This window comes from Vidua macroura, chromosome 21 (assembly GCF_024509145.1).
Source record: "Vidua macroura isolate BioBank_ID:100142 chromosome 21, ASM2450914v1, whole genome shotgun sequence".
Classification (NCBI taxonomy): Eukaryota; Metazoa; Chordata; class Aves; order Passeriformes; family Viduidae; genus Vidua; species Vidua macroura.
Window position 1 is genome coordinate 10,617,507 of NC_071591.1, and position 19,453 is coordinate 10,636,959.

The window sequence follows — 19,453 nt, forward strand, 5'->3', positions numbered from 1 at the left end:
TGTGTACTCTAGCCACACTTCCCCACAGCAGATTTGTCTATCAGAAGTCAGAACGAGACACTTGGTCCCTTTCTCAGTGAGGAGCAAATAGCACATTTCACTCTCAGCAGAGCACAGCCCTGAAGCCAAACAGGGCTGGGGCTGATGTGCCCAAGGAGCTGAGGGAGCCACGTGAGAGCAGCTGCCCCTGGGGGCCACGCACCCCACGGCCCTTCCAGGTCCTGGGATGCTCAGGCACCACGTAACCCTGAGACCCCGAATTCAGCAGAGACACCCCTTTGGGTGGGAGTGTCTGGAGAAAACTGAGGGCTGGATGTAGCACAGAGCCAGGGTGTTGCTGGGGCCTTGCTGGGGAGGGTCAGGGGCAGTGAGGGCTCCCCTGCACAGCGTTTCCTTCCCAGCATTGCCCCGTTTGACTCAGCTGAGATAAGGCAGCTGGAACTGTGTCCTTCCACACGGATCCTTGTGATCCTGTGGTTCACAGCCTGGCTGCCAGGGCAGCATCACCTGGCAGAGCTGCAGAGCTGCACATGGGGCCAGCATGGGCAAGGGAGAGCAGCTCCTCAACAAAACTTCTGGGACTGTTTCTTTACTAGAAAAAGGGACAGGAAAAGTGAAGTGAAGATTTGCTTATCCTGTGTTTGGGTTTGGAGCTGGAGGTTTTGTTCAGCTCTGGGTGCACACAGCCACTGGCAGTGCCACGTGTCCCTGAGGGACCAGGGCTGGTTGGTGCCTCTCTGTCCTAAGTGGGGATGAGACCCCTGTGCTTAGAACAGCCCTGTGCAGTCACCAGGGGATTTCCAGAGCAGGGACACTCATCCACCCTCCCACTGAATCCAGGTGAATTGAAAGGTTGTGTGTTGTGTGGAGGTGGGAATGCAGGAGTGGTGGCACCCTCTGGGCTTCAGGAGCCACCCCAAAGGAGACTGCCATGGGAATGCTGAAGTGCAGTGAGCCCACAGAGACTGTACTGACATGCCATCATATCTCAAAATGAAAGAGTTTGTGTTTATTTTGTTCTTTCAGGTAAGAGTCAACTATGTTTTTCTAAAAATAGGGTGAGATTTATGGGAAATGCACTATGGACATTTCCCTAAATGTCAGAGAGGGGATTTGTTGAAATGAAGTACGAGAAGGTTAAAAATTCACTGCAGTACAGAACAAACAAAAGAACTTATGAAAGACCAATCCTGCAGTACCCGAGAGCCATGACCCGAAAAGTGAAGAGCAGGAGGGCACTATAAATCAAATTACAAAGCCAAAGTACTTTGTGTGCTTCCGGTGCTTATTAGCACAGTAAAATCCCTGCCCACAGGCTGTGATCACCCCTTACTTCCATAAGCCCCTTCCCCACAGAGCAGAAGTAGTAAAAGAAGTGTGCAGGGTCTCTTTGAATGAGGCAGAGCCTGCAAAACCAATGGCTGCACTAGTTGTGGTTAGCTGTAGGGAATTGCTCATTTCTATTGCTTCAAATGTGTAAAAATGGGCACCTGGCATGCTGGGGGTGTGTCAGCTTTGATTCACCACCCAGCACCCATCTCTGCGAAATAAAATCATTATCTTGACTCAGAGCGTGAATCTGCTCTGATTCCACGGGGTGGAAGATCCCAGATTAGGGACAGCAGGCAGAGGGAGCACCCAGAGGAGCCCCTGCTGTCACGGTATGGTGACACTGCTAGTGCACACAGCAGCACCTCTGAAACACCCACCCTGCAGGGGCAGGGCAGTGAGAGCTCCCCGGCACAGCATTTCCCTCTGGCATTGCCCTGTTTGGCTCAGCTGAGGCAGCTGGAGCTGGCTCTGTCAGTGCAGATCCTGCCATAGCCCCAGCAGGCTCTTATCAGGGAGCTGCAGCAGCAGGAAGCAGCTCGGCTGCAGGCCCAGGGAGAGCAGATCCCTGCTCCGCTGCCCTTCCACTCCCAGGGCAGTCCTGAGTGCTCCCCACTCCCTCACCTCTCCTCGGGCTCTGCAGGGACCCCAGGAGCAGCACAGGGCTGGGTCAAACCTAGGGAAGGGCTGACCACAGTCCCAGCTGGGCCATGAAGGTGCTTTGGCCTCTCCCAAGGCAAAGCCCAGCCAGCACTGCTGAGACCCCTGGCAGGGCAGTCCTCCCCTCTGATGTGAGCTTCCACCTCACTGCAGGAGAAGTTACTGTCAGGTACCTACCCCACTGTTAGATTGCTGGGCAATGCATGCTGCAAACATCACTCTCACCTCTTCCAGACCCTGTAGAGAGCTTGTAATGGGAATGTTAAGGCTGGGGAGAGCAAAAAGAAAACAGAAACAGGGGGTGTGACAGCCCAGAGAAGCAGAGGGACAAGGGTTAAATGCAGTGATGTGTCCTTCATACCATTCCATTCAAATGAGGAGGAAGAGGAACTAATTGGCTGAAGAGAAGGGGCCATGAATGTACACCTGCAAGACAAACAGGAGAACAGATATTCAAGAGTTTCACCTGAGGCTGATGAGCCCTCAGAGAAAATAATGGGGGGAAGATTTTCCAGCAGTATCCACTTCCAGAGGACATAAAAGGCAAGTCCAAGCTGCGCTTGCTGCACTGGAGGAGCACAGAGGGACCCCAAGGGACACCACAGGGCACGGCCTGGTGAGCTGGGCCAGTGCTTCAGGAGTGCAGGCAGGTGAGCTGCCCTTCCCAGCCTGTGAAACAGCCTCTCTGCCCAGCTGCAGTGCCTCAGCTGAGGGCTCTGCAGCTCCCCGTGCTCTCCTCTGTTCTGTGCAGGATTCCTTTCACCCCCCACCAGACCTGGGTATGGGAGCTGGGAGATTGTTGTGATCCCATCATGGCTCTGCCAGGCTGCGGGGCACCCAGCCCCTCTTTTGTCCGGCTCCCTGTATTTTATCCTAATACTGCTTTTCCCAGGAAAAAATCTAATTATTCACCAGGATTTCTGAGTGGCATGGCTTGAGACAGGGTCAGCGTTCAGAATGGATCTCCTTGCAGCTCTCATTGACACTGTTGTTCCCACGTGTCCAGCCACACTTCTCCCATGTTTGGGTTTTCAGGAGCCTTCCCTCAATGCTGGCCAGGAAGAAGTCCTTCACCGGTGCCATCATCGGGGCACTGGTGGCACTCTCCATCATCGCCCTGGTTCTCAGCCTGGTGAGGATTGAAGATGTGACACTGCCACCCACGGTCAAGGTGAGACCAGAGGAGGTCCCTGAGCACCTGTGGTGAGCCCAGTCACCTTGGGCAGGTGCTCCGAGCCAGCAGCTGGTCCATGGGGCTGGGAGAGGCAATGGGGTCAGGACCTGCCTGGCAGTAGCAGGGTGGGTGTTTTGTCCCCACTTCGAGGTGCAGGCAGAAGAGAGTCAGAGGGGAAGGCTCCTCTGGAACTTATCCCCACTGTGCTGTGCCAGGTTTGGTGATTACCTTGGGGCAAATGCTCCCTGTGCTCCACCAGGGCACCTCGGTGTTCCCTTTGTTCCTGCCAGCTCTCCTCACACCATGGCACAAACATCCTGTCGTGCCCTGGGCATGGCATCCCACCCTGCTGGAGAGGGCGGCAGAGCTTTGGCTGAGGGGAAGGCTTTATGGGGCAGAGGCAGGAGGCTGAGTGCTCCTGTAGAGGCCCTGCCACGCCTGCCCACGCTGGCTGCAGCCACGGGGTAGCAGGGGCACGAGAGATGGGAGAGTTGCTGGCCCCAAGGTGGGGCCAGTGCAGACACAAAAGGTATGTGACCATGAAAGAAAATAAAACAGCATGAGGAAACAGCATGAAATGCTTGTGTGAGTTGGCATTGCAGCACAGACCTCAGGAGAGGGAATGACAGTCCCTTAGTCACTGTGGGGGGCTGAGGCCACCGCTCTGCTCTGCCACAGCACAGCTGATGGGTTTGTGCCTCAGACGTGGCCTTGGGGGAATCTTTTGGCCCCACTGCCCTGGCAGGGCCACAATGGGGCCAGGGCCAGGCTGCTGCTCCCCCACCTTGATTCTGTGTTGGTTTCCCTTGCAGTATGGGATGGTGTTTGATGCGGGCTCATCCCACACCTCTCTGTTTGTGTACGAGTGGGATTCAGACAAGGAGAACGACACTGGAGTGGTCAGCCAGACCTTGTCCTGTGATGTCCAGGGTCAGTATCCCCCTGCCATGGGCTCTGTTCCAGTGGTGGGTAGGGTGACCTGGCTGGACAGCCCTGTCCCTCGGGCTGGCACTGTGGGCACAGGGGAGCTGTGGCTGTGGCTGGGGGGTCCCTGAGCTGCAGGGTGCCCATGCACTGGGGGGGACTGAAGCACATCAATGGTGAATCAGTTTTTGTTCCTCCACCTTGGAGTGCCCCCAGCTGCTGTCCTGGCTGGAGAAGGTGTCACCTGTAGCGACTAGGGACACTGCTGAAAGCATGGGGACATGGGAGAGGAACGGACATGTGAGTCAGTCAGGTCTCAGGGGACCCTGGAGAAGTACCTTTGTTGCTAAGAGGTGACAGCCCTCACTGCCCTGTGCCCTCTTGTTCCTACAACCCTGACCCAAGCCATTCCCATCAGCCTGTCCCATCCTGACTCTTTTTCAGGGCAAGGCATATCAAGCTATGCCAACAATCCCCCTGAAGCTGGCAATTCCTTAAGGGAGTGCTTGGATAAAGCCCTGGAGGTTATTCCTGCTGAGAAGCAGAGGGATGTCCCAGCTTATCTTGGAGCAACGGCTGGCATGAGGCTACTGAGGTACTGCTGGGGGTGTCAGCAGTGACAGAGCTGCAAACAGCCACTGCCAGCACAGTTCCTGCACAGGGCCAGGACCCCAGCTCCCACACTGCCACAAGCAAACAACTTGGGGAGGGAGGAGAGGGGGAAAAGGCAGCTTAGAGACACAGGGAGGGCTGAACTGTCCTGAGCATTGTCTGTTAGGACATCCCAGGATGGTGCTGCATGCCCAGTTCTAAGCAAGAAATGTTTTTCACAGCTTTGTTTGCTCTTCATTATTCCTTAATAACAAGGGGTTTGGGATGCCAGCAGATATGCCACCTGTCCAGGTGGATGGGTGCTGGTGGGGAGAGGTAGGAGGTGACAAAGTGCTGCAGGTCCTGTCCCCACCTTTCACCAGCCCATATTAGCTCTCTTCAAATGGCAGCCTTCATTTCATGGCTCTTGGTTTTATGGCTGCAGATAGCTCACGTTATTTCTGTGCCCTGGCAATCAGACCTGGGCAGGCGCTGCGCCATAGCCTGAAGGTTGCTCACTCCAGAGAATAAGAACAGCCCTGAGACATCTTCCCCACTGAGAGGTCTGAACCCAGCCTGGAACCTTCCTGAAAAAACCCTGGAGGTCAGCAACCAGCCCTGTCTCTTGGGCACAGCCAGGGGGTAATGTTCAAACCCAGGTCCTGCAGCACAACCCTCTCCAGCTTCCAGCACTCAGGCAGGGAAGGGTGGCCTGGGAAGGCTCTGGGTGACTGGGATCAAGCTGCACTGTAGGGGAGGGGTTGCTGTTGCTCCTAGATTGGCAATGCCAAGCTGAGACAGCTGTGATTTACCTCGGATGAGCAGCTCAGACAAGGGCAGGAAACCCTTTCAGCCAAACTGCTTGTTGCAAAAACTGAGAGTGTGTGGAACTGGGAGAGAACCAGACTTTCTTTGTGTTTCCTCTGTTGTAGTTGGCTATGTGTCCTGTCCTTTGCATCCTTCCTAGGGAACAGAACAGCTCAGCAACAGAGCAAATCCTGGCTGAGGTCGCTGGAACCATGCAGGAGTACCCTGTGGCTTTCAAAGGGGCTCGGATCCTTACCGGAGAGGAAGAGGGGGCCTATGGCTGGATCACCATCAACTACCTGCTGGACTCCTTCACCAAGGTGGGAGAAGGGTGGAACACCCTTTGCTATACAGCTTTTCTGATTTTCCTCAAGCTTTCTCAGTGCAGGAGAGGTCAGGGTTCGTGGCTTTTGGCAATGGCCCAAAGGAAGGAGACACATACTCTGGTTTGCCCACAGTGAGTGAGAAGGGAGAGCTCAGGAATGAGGGTGTCTGTTGAGAGCTCAGGGCAATATCCACACCGAGTGGTCAGAGGGTCTCGGGATCTGTGAGGTCAGTGCAGCACAGCTGGGCTCTGTCTCCCTGCCTGGGAAGTTCCATCTCCCTGCAGTGCTGGGAGACTCCAGCTGAAGGCAGCTCAGACCAAAGCTCTGTCCCAGCCGTGACACAGCTCGGTGTGGTGCTGGCAGTGTCGGGCTCCTGTGGGGGCTGCTGGAGGATTCTTGGATAGAAATCCTTCCTCCTGCACCAGGGCCCCTGCAGCCTCCTCGGGAAGGGCAAGTCCCCGAGCCAGTTGCCACCAGCACTTTGGCCTGGGGGTGGTGACTCAGAGCCAGGTGAGCCCACAGCACATCAGCATCTGCTGATCACCTGAGAGTGTCAGCCCCTACTGACCTGAGAGTGTCAGTCTCTACTGACCTGAGAGTGTCAGTCCCTACTGACCACCTGGGAGTTCCATTTCTGCCTGGCTCTGATAAATATCCCAGCTGCCTGGGCAGGGAGGGTAGGGGGGCCCACATGCAGAGGCCCATTGAATTTAATACCAAAACCCTGTTGTCTTCCATGGGATGAGAATTCTGCTCAGGGCATTCTGTGCTAACCCTCTTCCTCTCCTGGCTCTCGTTGTCAGTACTCTCCCAAAGCACACACATGGCTTCATCCGGAGGCAGCCAACATTCTTGGGGCACTGGATCTTGGAGGAGCATCCACTCAAATCACCTTTATACCCGAAGGTTCAGTACCGAGCCAGAGTGAAGCCTCTGAGTTCACCCTGTACGGGTACAGATACAACATCTACACTCACAGCTACCTCTGCTACGGGCAGAACGAGATGCTGCAGCGGCTGGCGAAGGAATTAATTGTGGTGAGAGGCTGCTGAGGCCTGTGGTGTCACGATGCCAACCACACACCTGTTAAAGTATAAATTAAGGACAGGCAGGGTTCTTCTGGAGAGGCATCAGCAAGGACTGAGAGCAAGGACAGACCCCTTGGATCATGGCAGGGCAAATGTGGAGAGGAGCACGGGTATAATGGAATCCCAGACTGGTTTGGGTTGGAAGGGACTTTAAAAATCATCTTGTTCCACCCCCTGCCATGGGCAGGGACATCTTCCACTATCCCAGGCTGCTCCAAGCCCCGTCCAGCCTGGCCTTGGACATTTCCAGGGATGGGGAAAATGTCAAAAGGAGCAGTTTGGGATCTTCTGGCTTCACATGGAGTGTGCAGAAATGCAGGACCAGCCTCTTCTCAGAGGTGCAAAGTGCCAGGACAAGAGGCAAGGGGCACAAGCTAGAACATCTGAGCTTCCAACCAAAGAGGAAAAGTTTTCCCCAATAGGAATGATCAGATATTGGAATAAGACCCAGAAATGCTGTAGAGTCGTTGTCTCTGGAGATCCTCAGAACCTGATGGGTCGAGGCTCTGAGCAGCCTGCTCTAGTTGATCATGCCTTAACAAGAGGGTTGTCACAGGGAACCTACAGCTCCCCTAAACCTCAGCTACTCTTCACGACCTGAGAAACGTGAGCTGAAGACCTTTCTCAGGCCAATTTTGGGGAGGTCAGAGGTGAAGAGCATCTTCATGGAGCTGCACCTCACCAGCAGAGCTGCCTTGGTGAGCCAGAAGGGTTTGCCCTTGCTGTATGGCCAGGAAAGTCCCACATTGTGACCCTGGAGGGAGCTGGAGCTAGAACCAGAGGTTTTAGCTGGTTTTAGTTTTAGCCTCTCTAAAGCTAGAGAGGGCTTTACATGTCCCCAGAAATTATCCTTCTGGGCAGAGCAGAGACATGCTGGCTCCTTGAAACTGGGCCTCTGTGGGAGAGGGAATGAGATAAAGCAGAGTGAGAATTAGTGCTGGGTTCACGCTGGGACAGCCAACAAGACCAGGACTGAAGGGCAGGAGGGCCTTTCCCTGCAGAGGAATTGGGAATGCCGGTGCTGGGCTTTGGTGAGATGCTGGGTGTGTCCACACGCAGCCAGGAGGCTCCGGAGGAGCTGCAGCTGCATTTTGCTGTCCTAGGAGTCGTCCCCCAGCACACGAGTCGATCACCCCTGCTACCCAAAGGGCTACAAGGAGACCGTGTCGCTGTCCTCCTTCCGCGCCAGCCCCTGCACGGACGGCAGCGACCCGCGCCTGCCCCGGGGCGACAGCACCGTCACCCTGGAGGGCAGGGGCAACGCCAGCGGCTGCCTGGCAGCCCTCAGGAAGCTCTTCAACTTCTCGGCGTGTGGCCAGAGTCAGGACTGCACCTTTGACGGCGTCTACCAGCCCCCGCTCCGGGGGCAGTTCATCGTAAGGCAAATCCGTCCTCCCACCTCCTCGGAAAGGCGTCCCCCGGTGCTGGGCTGTCCCCGCTGCCCCGTGGCATTGTCACCTCCCTGCAGGGAACAGGGGCAAGAGCCTCCCCAAGCACCACTGCCTGAGGGCACACTGGGGATTGCTGCTGGATGGTTTTCCAGCCAAATCTCCAAGCGGGACCATGCTGAGAATCATTGAATCCCAGACTGGTTTGGGTTGGAAGGGAACTTCAAGCTCATCCTGAGCCCCCCTGCCGTGGGCAGGAACACCTCCCACTATCCCAGGGTGCTCCAAGCCCTGTCCGACCTGGCCTTGGACGCTGCCAGGGATTTGTTAACAAAACAGGGTTTGTCAATAGGAATTGAGACAGCGGCTTCAGGCAAGGCTCTGGCTGTGCTGGCTGTGCTGCTGTCACCAGCAGGCACCAACCCCCAGCCCATCACCTGCTGGGACAGGGACAGGGACAACAATGCCCCAGGACTACCTGGGGTGGGACAAACCCCATGAAGGAAAACCCCATCTCCTGCTGCTGCAGCTGCTGGGGTGCCCCACCGCAGCTCACCAGTGCTGCTGTCTCTCGCCCTGCAGGCCTTCTCTGCCTTCTACTATAACTTCAAGTTCCTGAACCTGACGGAGGGGCAGCCGCTGGCCGTGGTCAGAGAGGCCATCGAGGGGCTCTGCACAAGGAGCTGGGAGGATGTACGTTCCTCAGGATGGAGGCCGTGTGGAACATTCAGAAGCAAAGGGGTCCTGGGGTGGGGGGAGGGAGTGGGGACCCCTCCAGGGCAAGGCTCTCTGGTTCTGAACTGTGTCCTACACAGCAGAGCCACCTCTGAGCTCTGGGTGGAGCTGGGACTGTCCTGTATCCACTTCTTGCTCATTCACCCTTGAGAAAAGGGCAGATAGGGCAGGCAAGGGCAGCAAGCAGCTGGGGTTGGAGGTGGGGACGGGGATGGAGGTGGGCATGGGGATGCTAGGGAGGATGGTGAGAGCAGAGCCAGCTGCTGGCACCATGCTGGAGACAAGTCAAATCTTGGAATCATAGAATTCCAGACTGGTTTGGTTGGGAAGGCTCATCTTGTTCCACATCCCTGACATGGGCAGGGACACCTTCCACTAGACCAGGCTGCTCTAAGCCCATCCAATCTGGCCTTGAGCACTTCCAGGGATGGAGCAGCCACAGCTCCTCTGGGCAATAAATGGGGGTGGATAAGCCCAGAAATGTGCCAGCGCTACCGTGGGGCAGAGAGCAGGAGCCCCTTGCATGAAGAGGCCGAGATGGGAGAATCTGGGGCAGGAGGAGGTACAATAAGCTACAGTATGTGCCTGTTTCCATGTGGAGTGTAAATCCTCCCCAAAGAAGTTGTCCTGCTTAGAGAGGTTCAAAATCACTGCCTGGCCCAGGAGTCTCTTCCTGGCTGTTAGTGACTATGGAGCCACTGCCGCTTGTGCAGCACATTTCAGGGCTTTGTCTCTGCACAGAAATGGCCTGTCAATAACTCCCCTTCCTCCCCAAACATTCCCCACCCCAGCTCTCTTCCAGCTACCCCGAAGAGAATCCCAAGCGACTGCCGAAATACTGTGCCAACGCCAACTACATCCTCACACTCCTCCTCGACGCCTACAAGTTCAACGAGACCAGCTGGAACAATATCTTATTCCAGATGAAGGTGGGCAGCGCTCCCAGCCCGTGAGGGGGAGCAGAGGCAGTCCCGGAGGAGAACCAGCCCCATGTTGGGGTGCTGGGGGAGAACCAGCCCATATTGGGGTGCTTGGGCGAGACACACCCTATGTGGGGGTGCTGGGGAGAGCCAGCTCCTACACTGGGGTGCTGAGGGGGAGCCAGCCCCTGTGCTGGGGTCCCGGGAGGGAGCCAGCCCCCGTTTTGGGGTGCTGGGGAGACCCAGCCCCTGCATGGGTGTGATGGGGAGAACCAGACCCTGTGTAGGGGTGCTGGGGAGAACCAGCCCCACCAGACCGTGTGTGGGGGTAGCAGGGGTGGGAGATCCGGGCACAGAGAGCAAAGGTGCTGGGGAGCAGCGGTGCAGAGAGCCCTGCCTGCCCCCATCCAGCTGTGGGCACAGCTGCTGCACGCCGTGTGGGCAGAGCAGGAGGGGCTGGGTGGCCCCGTGGCAGCAGTAGCTCTCCTGCAGGGCTAACCCCGTCCCCTCTCTCCGGGGCAGGCGGGGGGCGCCGACGTGGGCTGGACGCTGGGGTACATGCTGAACCTCACCAACATGGTCCCAGCCGAGGCGCCAGCCAGGCTGAAGGGCCACAGGTCTTCCCTGTGGGCTGCAGCCATTGCCTTCATCATCCTCACTCTCGTCTTGGGGCTCGCTGCCCTGCTCCTGCAGCTGTGGGTGTAGGAGCCTGGCCGTTTGGGAGCCCAGCAGGGACAGACTGGGGCTGGAGAGCCATGCTGGAGTCCCATGCTCCTGCCTGGCCGTTTGGGAGCCCAGCAGGGACAGACTGGGGCTGCAGAGCTGTGCTGGAGTCCCTGTGCTGGAGCTCCTGCCTGCGGAGCTGGAGCCCAGAGCTGGGTCTGTGCTGCTGAGCACAGTCATCTCTACAGCTCCAAAAGCTGGGGTCTGCTTTTCCACGGGCCTGGCCCCCAACACGCAGAGAGGCACTCTCTGAAGTTTCCAGAGGAGCTCCACTCCCATGGAGACACAATGGGATCAGCCTGCAGAAGCCTCAGCCAAGCCTGTGTGCCTCCTGTCACTGCTCTGTGTGTTACAGACATGGCTCCATCCCACCAGCTGGTCCTGGGGCTGTGGAGGGCCAGCCTGGCCGTGGGACAGTGCCCCAGTGCCAGCCTGGTGGGGCACAGTGCAGGCACCTGGGGACAGGGAGCTCCATGGAATGCCAGCTCTGAGCGCTGTCACCAAGAGCCAGGCGGGTCCCTGCCAGGTCTGCCAGCCTGAGGGATGTTCTGTGGGACCCCAGCTGGCCCTGTGGAGGGTCTGTGGATGGGGCTTATGTGGAGATGGTCTTGGAGAAAGAAAACTGAGCACCCACAGCCAGAAGTGTGGTGCATGCCCCTCCAGAGAGTCCATCTCCTCATCTCATCACCGTGCTACGGCATGTCACATCATCTGATCATCACATCTCACCACTCATCTCATCCTCTTCCTTTTCACCTGGAATAAAGGGATTGATGTTCCTCAGTGCCTTCCTGGAGACAGCACAGTCCCACCAGCAGAAGGCCTGGACCCCATGGGTGTCAGGATGAGGCTCCATCAGGCTGTGAGTCCTGCCCTGCACGTGGCTGAGCTGGGTCCTGCCCACAGCCTTTGCCTTTGGTTCTGCTCATTTTTAGCTGCTCTGTGGATGATTTGTGTTGTTGTTTGCATTCCCACAGTCAGGAGCAGACCTTTGGTGTCCCTGTGGAATGCTGGGCACCTCACAGCTCCTGTCATCCAAATAAACATTATAAAAGGCAGCACATGGGGAAATGCCTGCTACTTTGCTCCCAAATCATTGTGATTTTATTACTTCTGTCTCCCAAGTAAGGGCTGGTGATGAACGAGACTCAGGGGAAGCAATGAATCTATGGGTGGTGTCCCTGCAGACACTGAGGTGTCTGCTGGACCTTGCAGTGGAGCCAACAGGGCACAAGGACAGGCCTTTTCCTTCTCTGAGGAGGTGTTTCAACTCACCCATCACATGGCTGCCAGTGAGACTCCCCAAAAATGTATGGGGGGCCCTGGGAGCCCCTCTGCCTCTGCCATGTCCCAGCAGCGTTCCCAAGTCACCCTGTGTTGGCAAGGATGAGCTGTCTGCCAGGCATGGGGCAGACAGGTGGGGTACAGGTGCACTGGAGAGGAACCTCATGCAGGAGAGGAGGGAGCTGTGCCACCCCCCCCCTCACAGGGCTTCTCAGTCCAAGGCAGAGCCCTGTCTACCAGGCCAGTGTCCCAAACATCCCCAAAGCCATGGCCCCAGGGCTGGCACTGGCCACGGGAGATGCAGACCTTGGCCCTGGGATGGGGCAAGATGTGTGTGTCCCACCTGTGTCCCACCCAGGGTTTCTGCTGTGGGCTGTAACCAGTCCTGTGACAGTTCCACTGCTGCCAGACCCCCCCAGCCCCCTTCTCCAGTCACCCCACAGCAGGGTGGTCCCCAGGCCCCAGTGCTGAGCCCCTGCCCTGCGTGGCCAAGCCATCCCTCCTGGAGCATCTCCAACCAGCAGCACAGGGAAAGGAGAACCAAAGAGCACACAGCTATGAGGAGGGTGTTTTACAGCTGTGCCAGTTCCAGCTCACCAGGCCAGGACTCGGCCCCTCAGGACAAGTTCATGGCCTCTGGGCACACAGGGGTGATTTTCGGGAAGCAGCTCCTGGCAGAGTGTGGCAGCAGGATATGTGGCCTGGCAGCCTCTAGAGGCAGTGCTGCTACAGCTGCTCGTAGCCCGAGGAGTTTCTCTGGCAGCACGTGGCTGTGAGCAGGCAGAAGGTGAGGACGAGCATGATGGCCAGCAGAACTGTGGCTGCTATCCAGATGCTTCTCGGGAGCTCTGTGACTGCTGTGGGAGGCTCTGAGGGGATCATGTTGGTGAGATTGAGCATGTAACCCAGAGTCCAGCCCACATCTATGGTAGCAACCTGTGCAGACAGACAGGGAAGGGGGATGGGAAAGGCTGCAAAGTATCAGGCTAACTAGAGAAGAGCCTGCACCCCCAGGTTCTGCTCCACAACCACCATTTCTGTGCCCGCCTTGGGCTGCAGAGGCCCCAGCAGTGACATAAACTGGGGGAGAGCACAAAGTGTCAGGCCAGATGTGCCAGCAGCTGCACGAGTGTAGCTCAAGAGCTGCCCTGGGTATGGGCAGTGGGGCTGTGCTGCCCTGGTATCCCCCATCCCCAGCAGCAGCAGGGTGGGCACAAGGCACTTCATGGCACAAAGTGTGGAAGCTGGGGGCTGCTGGACGCTCTCCTACCTGCTGGATGAAGTGGATGTTGGGCCATGTTGTGATGTTGAATTTGTAGCCTTGCAGGAGGAGGGTGAGGATGTAGGAGCTGGCTGTGCAGGCGTCACGGATCTGGGTCCTGCTTGCTGTGGGGAACAACTCCTGCACCTGCAGAGGTGCGAGAACAGGGGGAGAGGCTGGACACAGAGCAGCGCTGGATGTGCCCACACTGGGGAACAGCCCCTCAGTGCAGCTGGGAGCAAAGACCGGGAGAACAAAGAGACCCGGGGAGCAGGCTGCTCTCCCATCTTTCTCCAGGTGCAGAGACCTTTTTGCTCCTCCTGGCTCTCTACAGCTGACCACAGCAGAGGATGGGCCGTGGATGAGCCATCAGGCTGCCCAGTGCCCAGGTGAAACGCACTCCTGGGCAGAACCTCACCTGTTTCCAGCTGCTGTTGCATATCTTCCTGATGGTAGCATTGACCAAGCTCAGGGACTGCCCTCCTGTCAGGTTCAGAAAGTGAAGGCTGTGATAAAACCCTGAGAAGGCCTGTGGGTGTCAAGACCAAAGGTGACAGATTAGTGAAGCACTCAGGCCACGGATGCCCCCCACCCCTACGCAGGGGGCCCTTTAAGGGGGACCATCACTGCAAGGTGCTGGCAATGACCCTGTGGGAGGGAGCTTGGGAATGCTGCCCACACCGACAGGGAATGGTGCTGGGAGAGCAGAGGTCGGGGGCCACCTGGCATGAAGGTCAGCAACCCCTGTGTCTCCATGTGTCAGGCACAACCCAGCTCCCAGGGCTGGCTCTAATCAGAAACTCTCCCAGAGCAGTTTTCCATGGGTTATGCCCAAAACTCTCATTGTCCCTCCCCCAGGCGCGGGGACGGAGGCTGCTTACGAAGAAGCGTCCCCGCACGGGGGGCTGATAGACCCCATTGAACCCGCACGGCCCCTGCGCCCCGCAGCTGAAGTTGAAGAGTCTCTGGACGGCCGTGCCACACGCGGCTGGGTCCCCTGTCCCCGTCACCGCGAGGACAAGGCCAGGGCTGGCTGAGCTTGGCGCACGCACACAGGGGCTGTCGTAGAGCTCCGCCACGGTGATGTTCTCCTGGTACCCCTGGGGGTAGCAGGGGTGAGAGATCTGGGCACTCGAGCTGGCCTGGAGAGAGATGGAGCCATTCACGGGGCTGCCATGCCACTGAGACCCTTCCCACAGCCCATCCCAAAAAGCAGGACTTACACCCCAGGAGGGCTGCATGCACCCCACCTGTGAGCTCCCTGAGAATCCCTGGCTCCCACAGCACTGGGCTCTGGCTCTGTCCCCGGGCAGTTGTGCAGGGACTGTGCTGGGAAACCTCTCTCTGGGCAGAAATGGAGCACGGCCAAGAGAATGGTGACAGCACAAAAAACTACGCATACAGCTGGCCTTGGGAAATCACAAAAACTGCCACTGCATGTCAAGATGTGGGGAGAAGAGAGCTCTGGCTGGCAACCACCACCACCTTCCACCCAAATGAGGCAATCTTTTGCTTCCCTAGATAAAATCCAAGGCCCTGCCAATTCCCAACTCTTTGCCCACAGGCACGCCCAGCATCGCAGGGGGAGATGTGCCATGGCACTGGGAGATGGCTGAGCAGCCCCCGTGCCCCGTGGCACCTGGTGCAGAGCTGCCAGCAGCATCTTCAGGGCCTGGCTCTGCCCGTAGCACAGGTAGCTGTGGCTGTACAGGGAGTAGTTGGTGCCGTAGAGCCGGAAGAACACGGACGTGTTCCTGTCCTCCACGGGCACCCCGGGCTGGAAGGTGATCTGCGTCGAGGCACCGCCAAGGTCCAGAGCTCCCAGAACCTCGGTGTCCTGGGGATGTTCCCATTTCTCTGCAAACGAGAACTGGCCCAACACGCAGCAAGGGTTAGGCTGAACTGCAGGCACTCACACTCACACTCCCTCCCCTCCAGGAGTCTGGGGCTCAGAAGCCCCAGAGGCACCTTCCACATGCCCCTGGCTCCCTGTTTTACCCCTGCCTGCCCACATCCTCCTCCACCCACAGACACTTCCACGGAGCACTGAGCTGCGGCCTCTTGGCTGCCGCACATCTGCTGGCATCCAGACACTTTGATCAGGGAAAAAGGAACTCTGTCTCCCGGAGGCTGATCCTGCTGCCATGTATATCCCTGGGATCCCAAAATCCACCTGTGTGTCGGCACACGAGAGCACAGGGCCAGGCTGAGCTGCACACAAAGATCCTGTTAATCACATTAATGGGGTGGAATCTGCAGCCCACGACCTCAGGGGACATTTGGCTGGGTGACCAGTGCCCCAAAGCTCCATTCTTCCCTCCTCTGCAAATAAGGAAAGCTGGCTGTAGCTCAGACAGGGACGTTCTGCCCGCTGCCCCTCCCCTGCCCTCTCCCCCAGCTGCACCTTGACCAGTGTCTCCAGCAGGTAGTTGACAGTGATCCAGCCAAAGGAGCCCTCCTCGCTCCCCGTCAGGATCCGAGCTCCGCGGAAATCCACAGGGTACTCCCCAATGGCCTTGGACACCTCGGCCAAGACCTGCTCAGCCTTGGTGCTGTTCTCCTCCCTGCCAGCAAAGGCACAAACACCTCAGGTGCTGCAGGCCCTGGCTGGCAGCTCTGGCAGCGGGGCTGGCACTGAGAGGCTGCTGTGCCCTGCCCACGAGCTGCTCTGAGACATCTCTCCAGCACTTCCCTGCCCGCAGGTGGCTCCTGCAAACCCCAAATCCCTCACCCGGGGCCTTGGGAATCTCCCTAAAACCGCTGCCTGCAGGCTCTGCTGGAGCCCTGGGAAAGTTCATGCCACTCTGGCAAAGGGGACCCATCCCCTCTGGGGCTGCTGCCAGGCTGGCACTGCAGAGGGCCAGGCGCGTGCCCTGGGCACGGCCAGCGGCTCTCCCGGACACCCTGCGGCACCGCGGGCAGCGCTGCTCTGCCCATCCCCACGGCCTGGCCAGGCAGCGCCCCTGTGGCCCGGCCCGTGGGGCTCGGTGCCAGCCCCGGCTCCGGCGCGGCGCAGGAGCGCCGGGAAGGGCGGCAGGAGCCGGCCTGGCTGTGCCGGTACCTCAGCAGCCGCATGCCGGCCGTGGCCCCCAGGTACGTGGGGGTCTCCCGCTGCTGCTCGGCCGGGACGATCTTCATGGCCCTGTCCAGGCAAGGCTTCAGGCTGGCGCCAGCCCCCACGGGGTCATCTGCGTAGCTGGAGATGCCAGGTCCTGCCACAGGGAACCGGTGATGGAGAGAGCCCAGCGCCACCCCGGAGGGATGGGACTGCCGGGGACATGTTCACCCATTCCCCCAGGAGCTCTACTGGGCTGCTTTGATACACCCAGGTGTCCCAGCCACAGCCCCAGCCCTGCTCAGTTTGGAGCTGCACAGATACCAAAATGCAAACTGCTGCCCCAGGAGCTGTCAGGCACCACCTGAGTGGAGACAGCAGGTTGCTAAGGGACTCGTGCACAGCTTTGGGGAGGCCCTGTGGGCACACGAAGCTGCACATAATGAAAAAGGTGTGAACACGTGGTAAGAAGAGCCAAGGAAGCTGAGGCAGGGGAGAAGGAGCAAAGGGCACATCCAGCTTCCTAAGCTGTGAGGTGATGCACATCTGGACAGGACTGGCTGCACGACCTGAGGAGGTGGGGGCCCAATTCCTCCCCCACTTCTGCACCTCTCAATGACTGTAGGGCTCCCTCAGGTGCAGACGATCCCCTGACCCTTTCCTGTGATTCCTCACAGGGCAATCTCCCTTCAGCCCAGAGCAGGCTGAAAGACTCGGATCAGTGACGGTGCTGTGAGAGTTTGGGACAGCTATCCAGGAGGCTGGGAGAGTGGGAGGGCAGATCCTGGCACTCACCGGACACAGAGCAGGCCTCCACCTGGGACACAATGCCAGTGTCGTTCTCCTTGTCCGCGGGCCACTGGTAGATGTAGAGGGACGTGTGTGTGGAGCCAGCGTCAAACACCAGACCGTACTGGGGAGGAGAGGGGACACGGGTCACAGCTGGCTCGGGGCTGCACAAAGTGCCATGGGGGTTTCTGAGAGCTTCTGCTCTTGCTTCCCCTGTACGACCGTGAGCAGCAGAGGTCTGCACATCGCCCTCCCTTCAGCAGCCCTGCTCCACCTCTAACAGCCCCGGGGTCGCCACTGCAGCGAGTCAGAGCTCAAAAGGACGTGCAGGTCAGCGGGGTGATCGCAGAACAGGGAGGCATCCGAGCGTGGCCCAAAGGGCTCAAATTGCTCCCAGGCCTTTGGCAAATCTCACAAAACCTCACAAAACATTTTTTAGCAGACTAGCAGCAGAAAGCAGTAGGGAAGAGAGGTGTGAACCCAGCAGGTGACCTGGATATCTGAAAACAGGGAAGAGAGTGACTGTGGTGGCAGATGGGTCAGCTGTGGAGAGAAGGGTGCACTTCTCTCTCCCATCCTTACCAAGCAGCCAGGACCGTGGTTTGGGGGAGGTTGATCTGCCCAGTGCCACCTTGATGAGGTTAAGTCCTGACAAGCTGGCCAGGTTATGGGGAAACTCGCAGGCTGATAGGAAGGCAGGTCTGATGGAAGAATTCCAGGTAGAAAGGGGATGGTGGCATTCCCAGGCTCCCCCAGTTCTCACTGGACACCTACTTTGATCCTGGTAGGAAGGACAGCATCCTTTGCCGGGATCAGGACCAGGACGAAGACAACTACCGTCAGCAGTCCCAGCGCGGCCGCCGAGCCCCAGCCCACCGTTCTGAGCAGGCGCGGCGACATCGATGGGCTTTGGGGAGGTCTGTAGGAAGGGATGGATTAGGGAGGGGTCACTGCGGAGGGATGGTCTTTGGGAGGTCTGGGGGGAGGCGTGGTCTCTAGGAGGAGGGTCTGCACCGAGGGACTGTGGGGAGGGGCGGCTTTTGGGAGGAGGGTCTTTAGGAGGAAGGTTTGGGGGGAGGGATGGTCTTTGGGAGGAGGATGTGCGTGAGGGATGGTCTTTGGGAGGATCTGTGCGACGGGGGATCTTTGGGAGGGTCTGTGGGAAGGGATGGTTTTGAGAGGGTCTGCAAGGAGGAGGGGACTTTGCCAAGCCGCCGTCCTCTGCCCCGAGCCTCCAGCCCCTCCGGGGGTCCACTTCTCCCTGCAGCTCGTGGTCGCCCCCACCCCCTAAGTGACCCCCTGGGACACGAGCTGGGCGGATGGGGAGACCATGAACTTGTCTGGCCCCGAGCCGCCGGGAAGGGGCAGGGCTGAAGCTCCCTCCTGCCGCGGTCCAACCCTCCCGTACCTGTGCCCGGAGCCCTCTCCGTCCCTCCGTGGGCGGCGATCGGGGCACAGCCCGTTCCTCGCCGGCTCCGGGCCCAGCCCGCCCCGGCGGAGCAGAGCGAAGCGAAAGCGAAGCTGAGCCGCTCTCGGACGTCCGGGTCCGGCCCCGGCCGGGGCGGGCTCTGGGCGCTGCCGCGGGCGGAGAGAGCGGGGAGCTCGGGGCTGCCTCAGCGGACAGCCGGCCCCGGCCTGCCTGGCTCCTGCCTGTTCCCTCCCTGGCTGTACCCTGCCTGTCCCCCTGCCTGTACCCTCCTTGTACCCTGCCTGCTCCCTGCCTTCTCACTGGCTGTACCTCTGCCCTATCTGCCGCTACGTCTGCCTGCATCTCTGCCCGCTCCCTGCCCGCTCCCTGCCCACACTGTCCCAAAGCCGCGGGACTCTGGCCATGGGCAGGTGCTGGCCATGGGGTCAGACAGGACCCTGGCAATGGGGACCCTTGGCAATGACCCTAACCGTGGGGACAGTTCGGTACCTGCCTGTGAGGATGGATCCCCCGTGGATGGCTGTGGGGACAGCTCCTCACCTGCCAGGTCTTTCCTCTTTCTGTCCCGAGCCCCGCTGCCAGCCTGACTCGGCCTGCAGCAGGACAGTGGGGGTCCCGCAGAGCCGGGTGACATCAGGGTGGCAGCAGGGTGACAGGACAGGCTCAGCCCCTCACGGCTTTTGTGCCGCAGGTCTGGCAGGGGTGTCTGAGGCTCCCGGAGCTCAGCTGCTGCCTCCGGCGCCAGGCACCCGCAGGCTCCGGGGGCAGGGGCTGCCTGGGATCTATCTGTCCCCTCGATTATCTCCGCGAGCAGCGCAGCGCCCCCGCTCCCGGGCTGAGCGCGCCAGGCTGTTCCGCTCCTCCAGCAGCGAAGTGGTTAATCCCGGATGCTCTTTCCACCCCGGCTCTCCAGCCCCAGCCCCGCTGCCTCCCGGACAAGCGCTCTCCTGGGCAGGTTGCTGGTCCGGGG

The 19,453-nt window shown here is 59.0% G+C and overlaps 2 protein-coding genes across 5 annotated transcripts; one reads left to right on the forward strand and one right to left on the reverse strand.

Moving 5' to 3' along the window:
* Nucleotides 1–3,011: 3,011 nt before the first annotated feature.
* LOC128817546 (ectonucleoside triphosphate diphosphohydrolase 8-like) lies at nucleotides 3,012–10,691 on the forward strand. The gene is made up of 9 exons (XM_053996112.1): nucleotides 3,012–3,160; nucleotides 3,976–4,093; nucleotides 4,532–4,682; nucleotides 5,646–5,805; nucleotides 6,615–6,848; nucleotides 8,003–8,275; nucleotides 8,870–8,980; nucleotides 9,814–9,951; nucleotides 10,465–10,691. Exons 1-9 carry the CDS (start codon nucleotides 3,038–3,040, stop codon nucleotides 10,645–10,647), a joined length of 1,491 nt encoding a protein of 496 aa, XP_053852087.1. The 5' UTR covers nucleotides 3,012–3,037; the 3' UTR covers nucleotides 10,648–10,691.
* A 1,052-nt stretch (nucleotides 10,692–11,743) lies between these two features.
* Nucleotides 11,744–19,415, reverse strand: LOC128817545 (ectonucleoside triphosphate diphosphohydrolase 8-like). 4 transcript variants are annotated; one of them, XM_053996108.1, is made up of 10 exons: nucleotides 19,024–19,415; nucleotides 17,829–17,973; nucleotides 17,061–17,178; nucleotides 16,272–16,422; nucleotides 15,615–15,774; nucleotides 14,850–15,080; nucleotides 14,092–14,352; nucleotides 13,629–13,739; nucleotides 13,220–13,357; nucleotides 11,744–12,885 (listed from the first exon to the last, which is right to left on the reverse strand). In XM_053996108.1, the coding sequence occupies exons 2-10, from the start codon at nucleotides 17,952–17,954 to the stop codon at nucleotides 12,676–12,678; spliced, it is 1,506 nt and encodes a 501-aa protein (XP_053852083.1). In that variant the 5' UTR covers nucleotides 17,955–17,973; nucleotides 19,024–19,415; the 3' UTR covers nucleotides 11,744–12,675. The 4 variants fall into 4 exon arrangements, with proteins under 4 accessions (XP_053852083.1, XP_053852085.1, XP_053852086.1 ...); XM_053996110.1 differs by lacking the exon at nucleotides 19,024–19,415 and adding an exon at nucleotides 18,973–18,991; XM_053996111.1 differs by lacking the exon at nucleotides 19,024–19,415 and adding an exon at nucleotides 18,463–18,598 and having other exon boundaries at nucleotides 14,263–14,352.
* Between the last annotated feature and the right edge of the window lie 38 nt (nucleotides 19,416–19,453).

Coding starts and splice junctions, on each gene's coding strand:
- LOC128817546 (XM_053996112.1), top strand. CDS start 3,038: ATGCTGGCCAGGAAGAAGTCCTTCACCGGTGCCATCATCGGGGCACTG. Junction 6,849..8,002: donor TGGCGAAGGAATTAATTGTG/GTGAGAGGCTGC, acceptor TTGCTGTCCTAG/GAGTCGTCCCCCAGCACACG. Junction 9,952..10,464: donor ATATCTTATTCCAGATGAAG/GTGGGCAGCGCT, acceptor TCTCCGGGGCAG/GCGGGGGGCGCCGACGTGGG.
- LOC128817545 (XM_053996108.1), bottom strand. CDS start 17,954: ATGTCGCCGCGCCTGCTCAGAACGGTGGGCTGGGGCTCGGCGGCCGCG. Junction 15,081..15,614: donor TGCTGGAGACACTGGTCAAG/GTGCAGCTGGGG, acceptor GTGTTGGGCCAG/TTCTCGTTTGCAGAGAAATG. Junction 12,886..13,219: donor ACATCCACTTCATCCAGCAG/GTAGGAGAGCGT, acceptor CTGTCTGCACAG/GTTGCTACCATAGATGTGGG.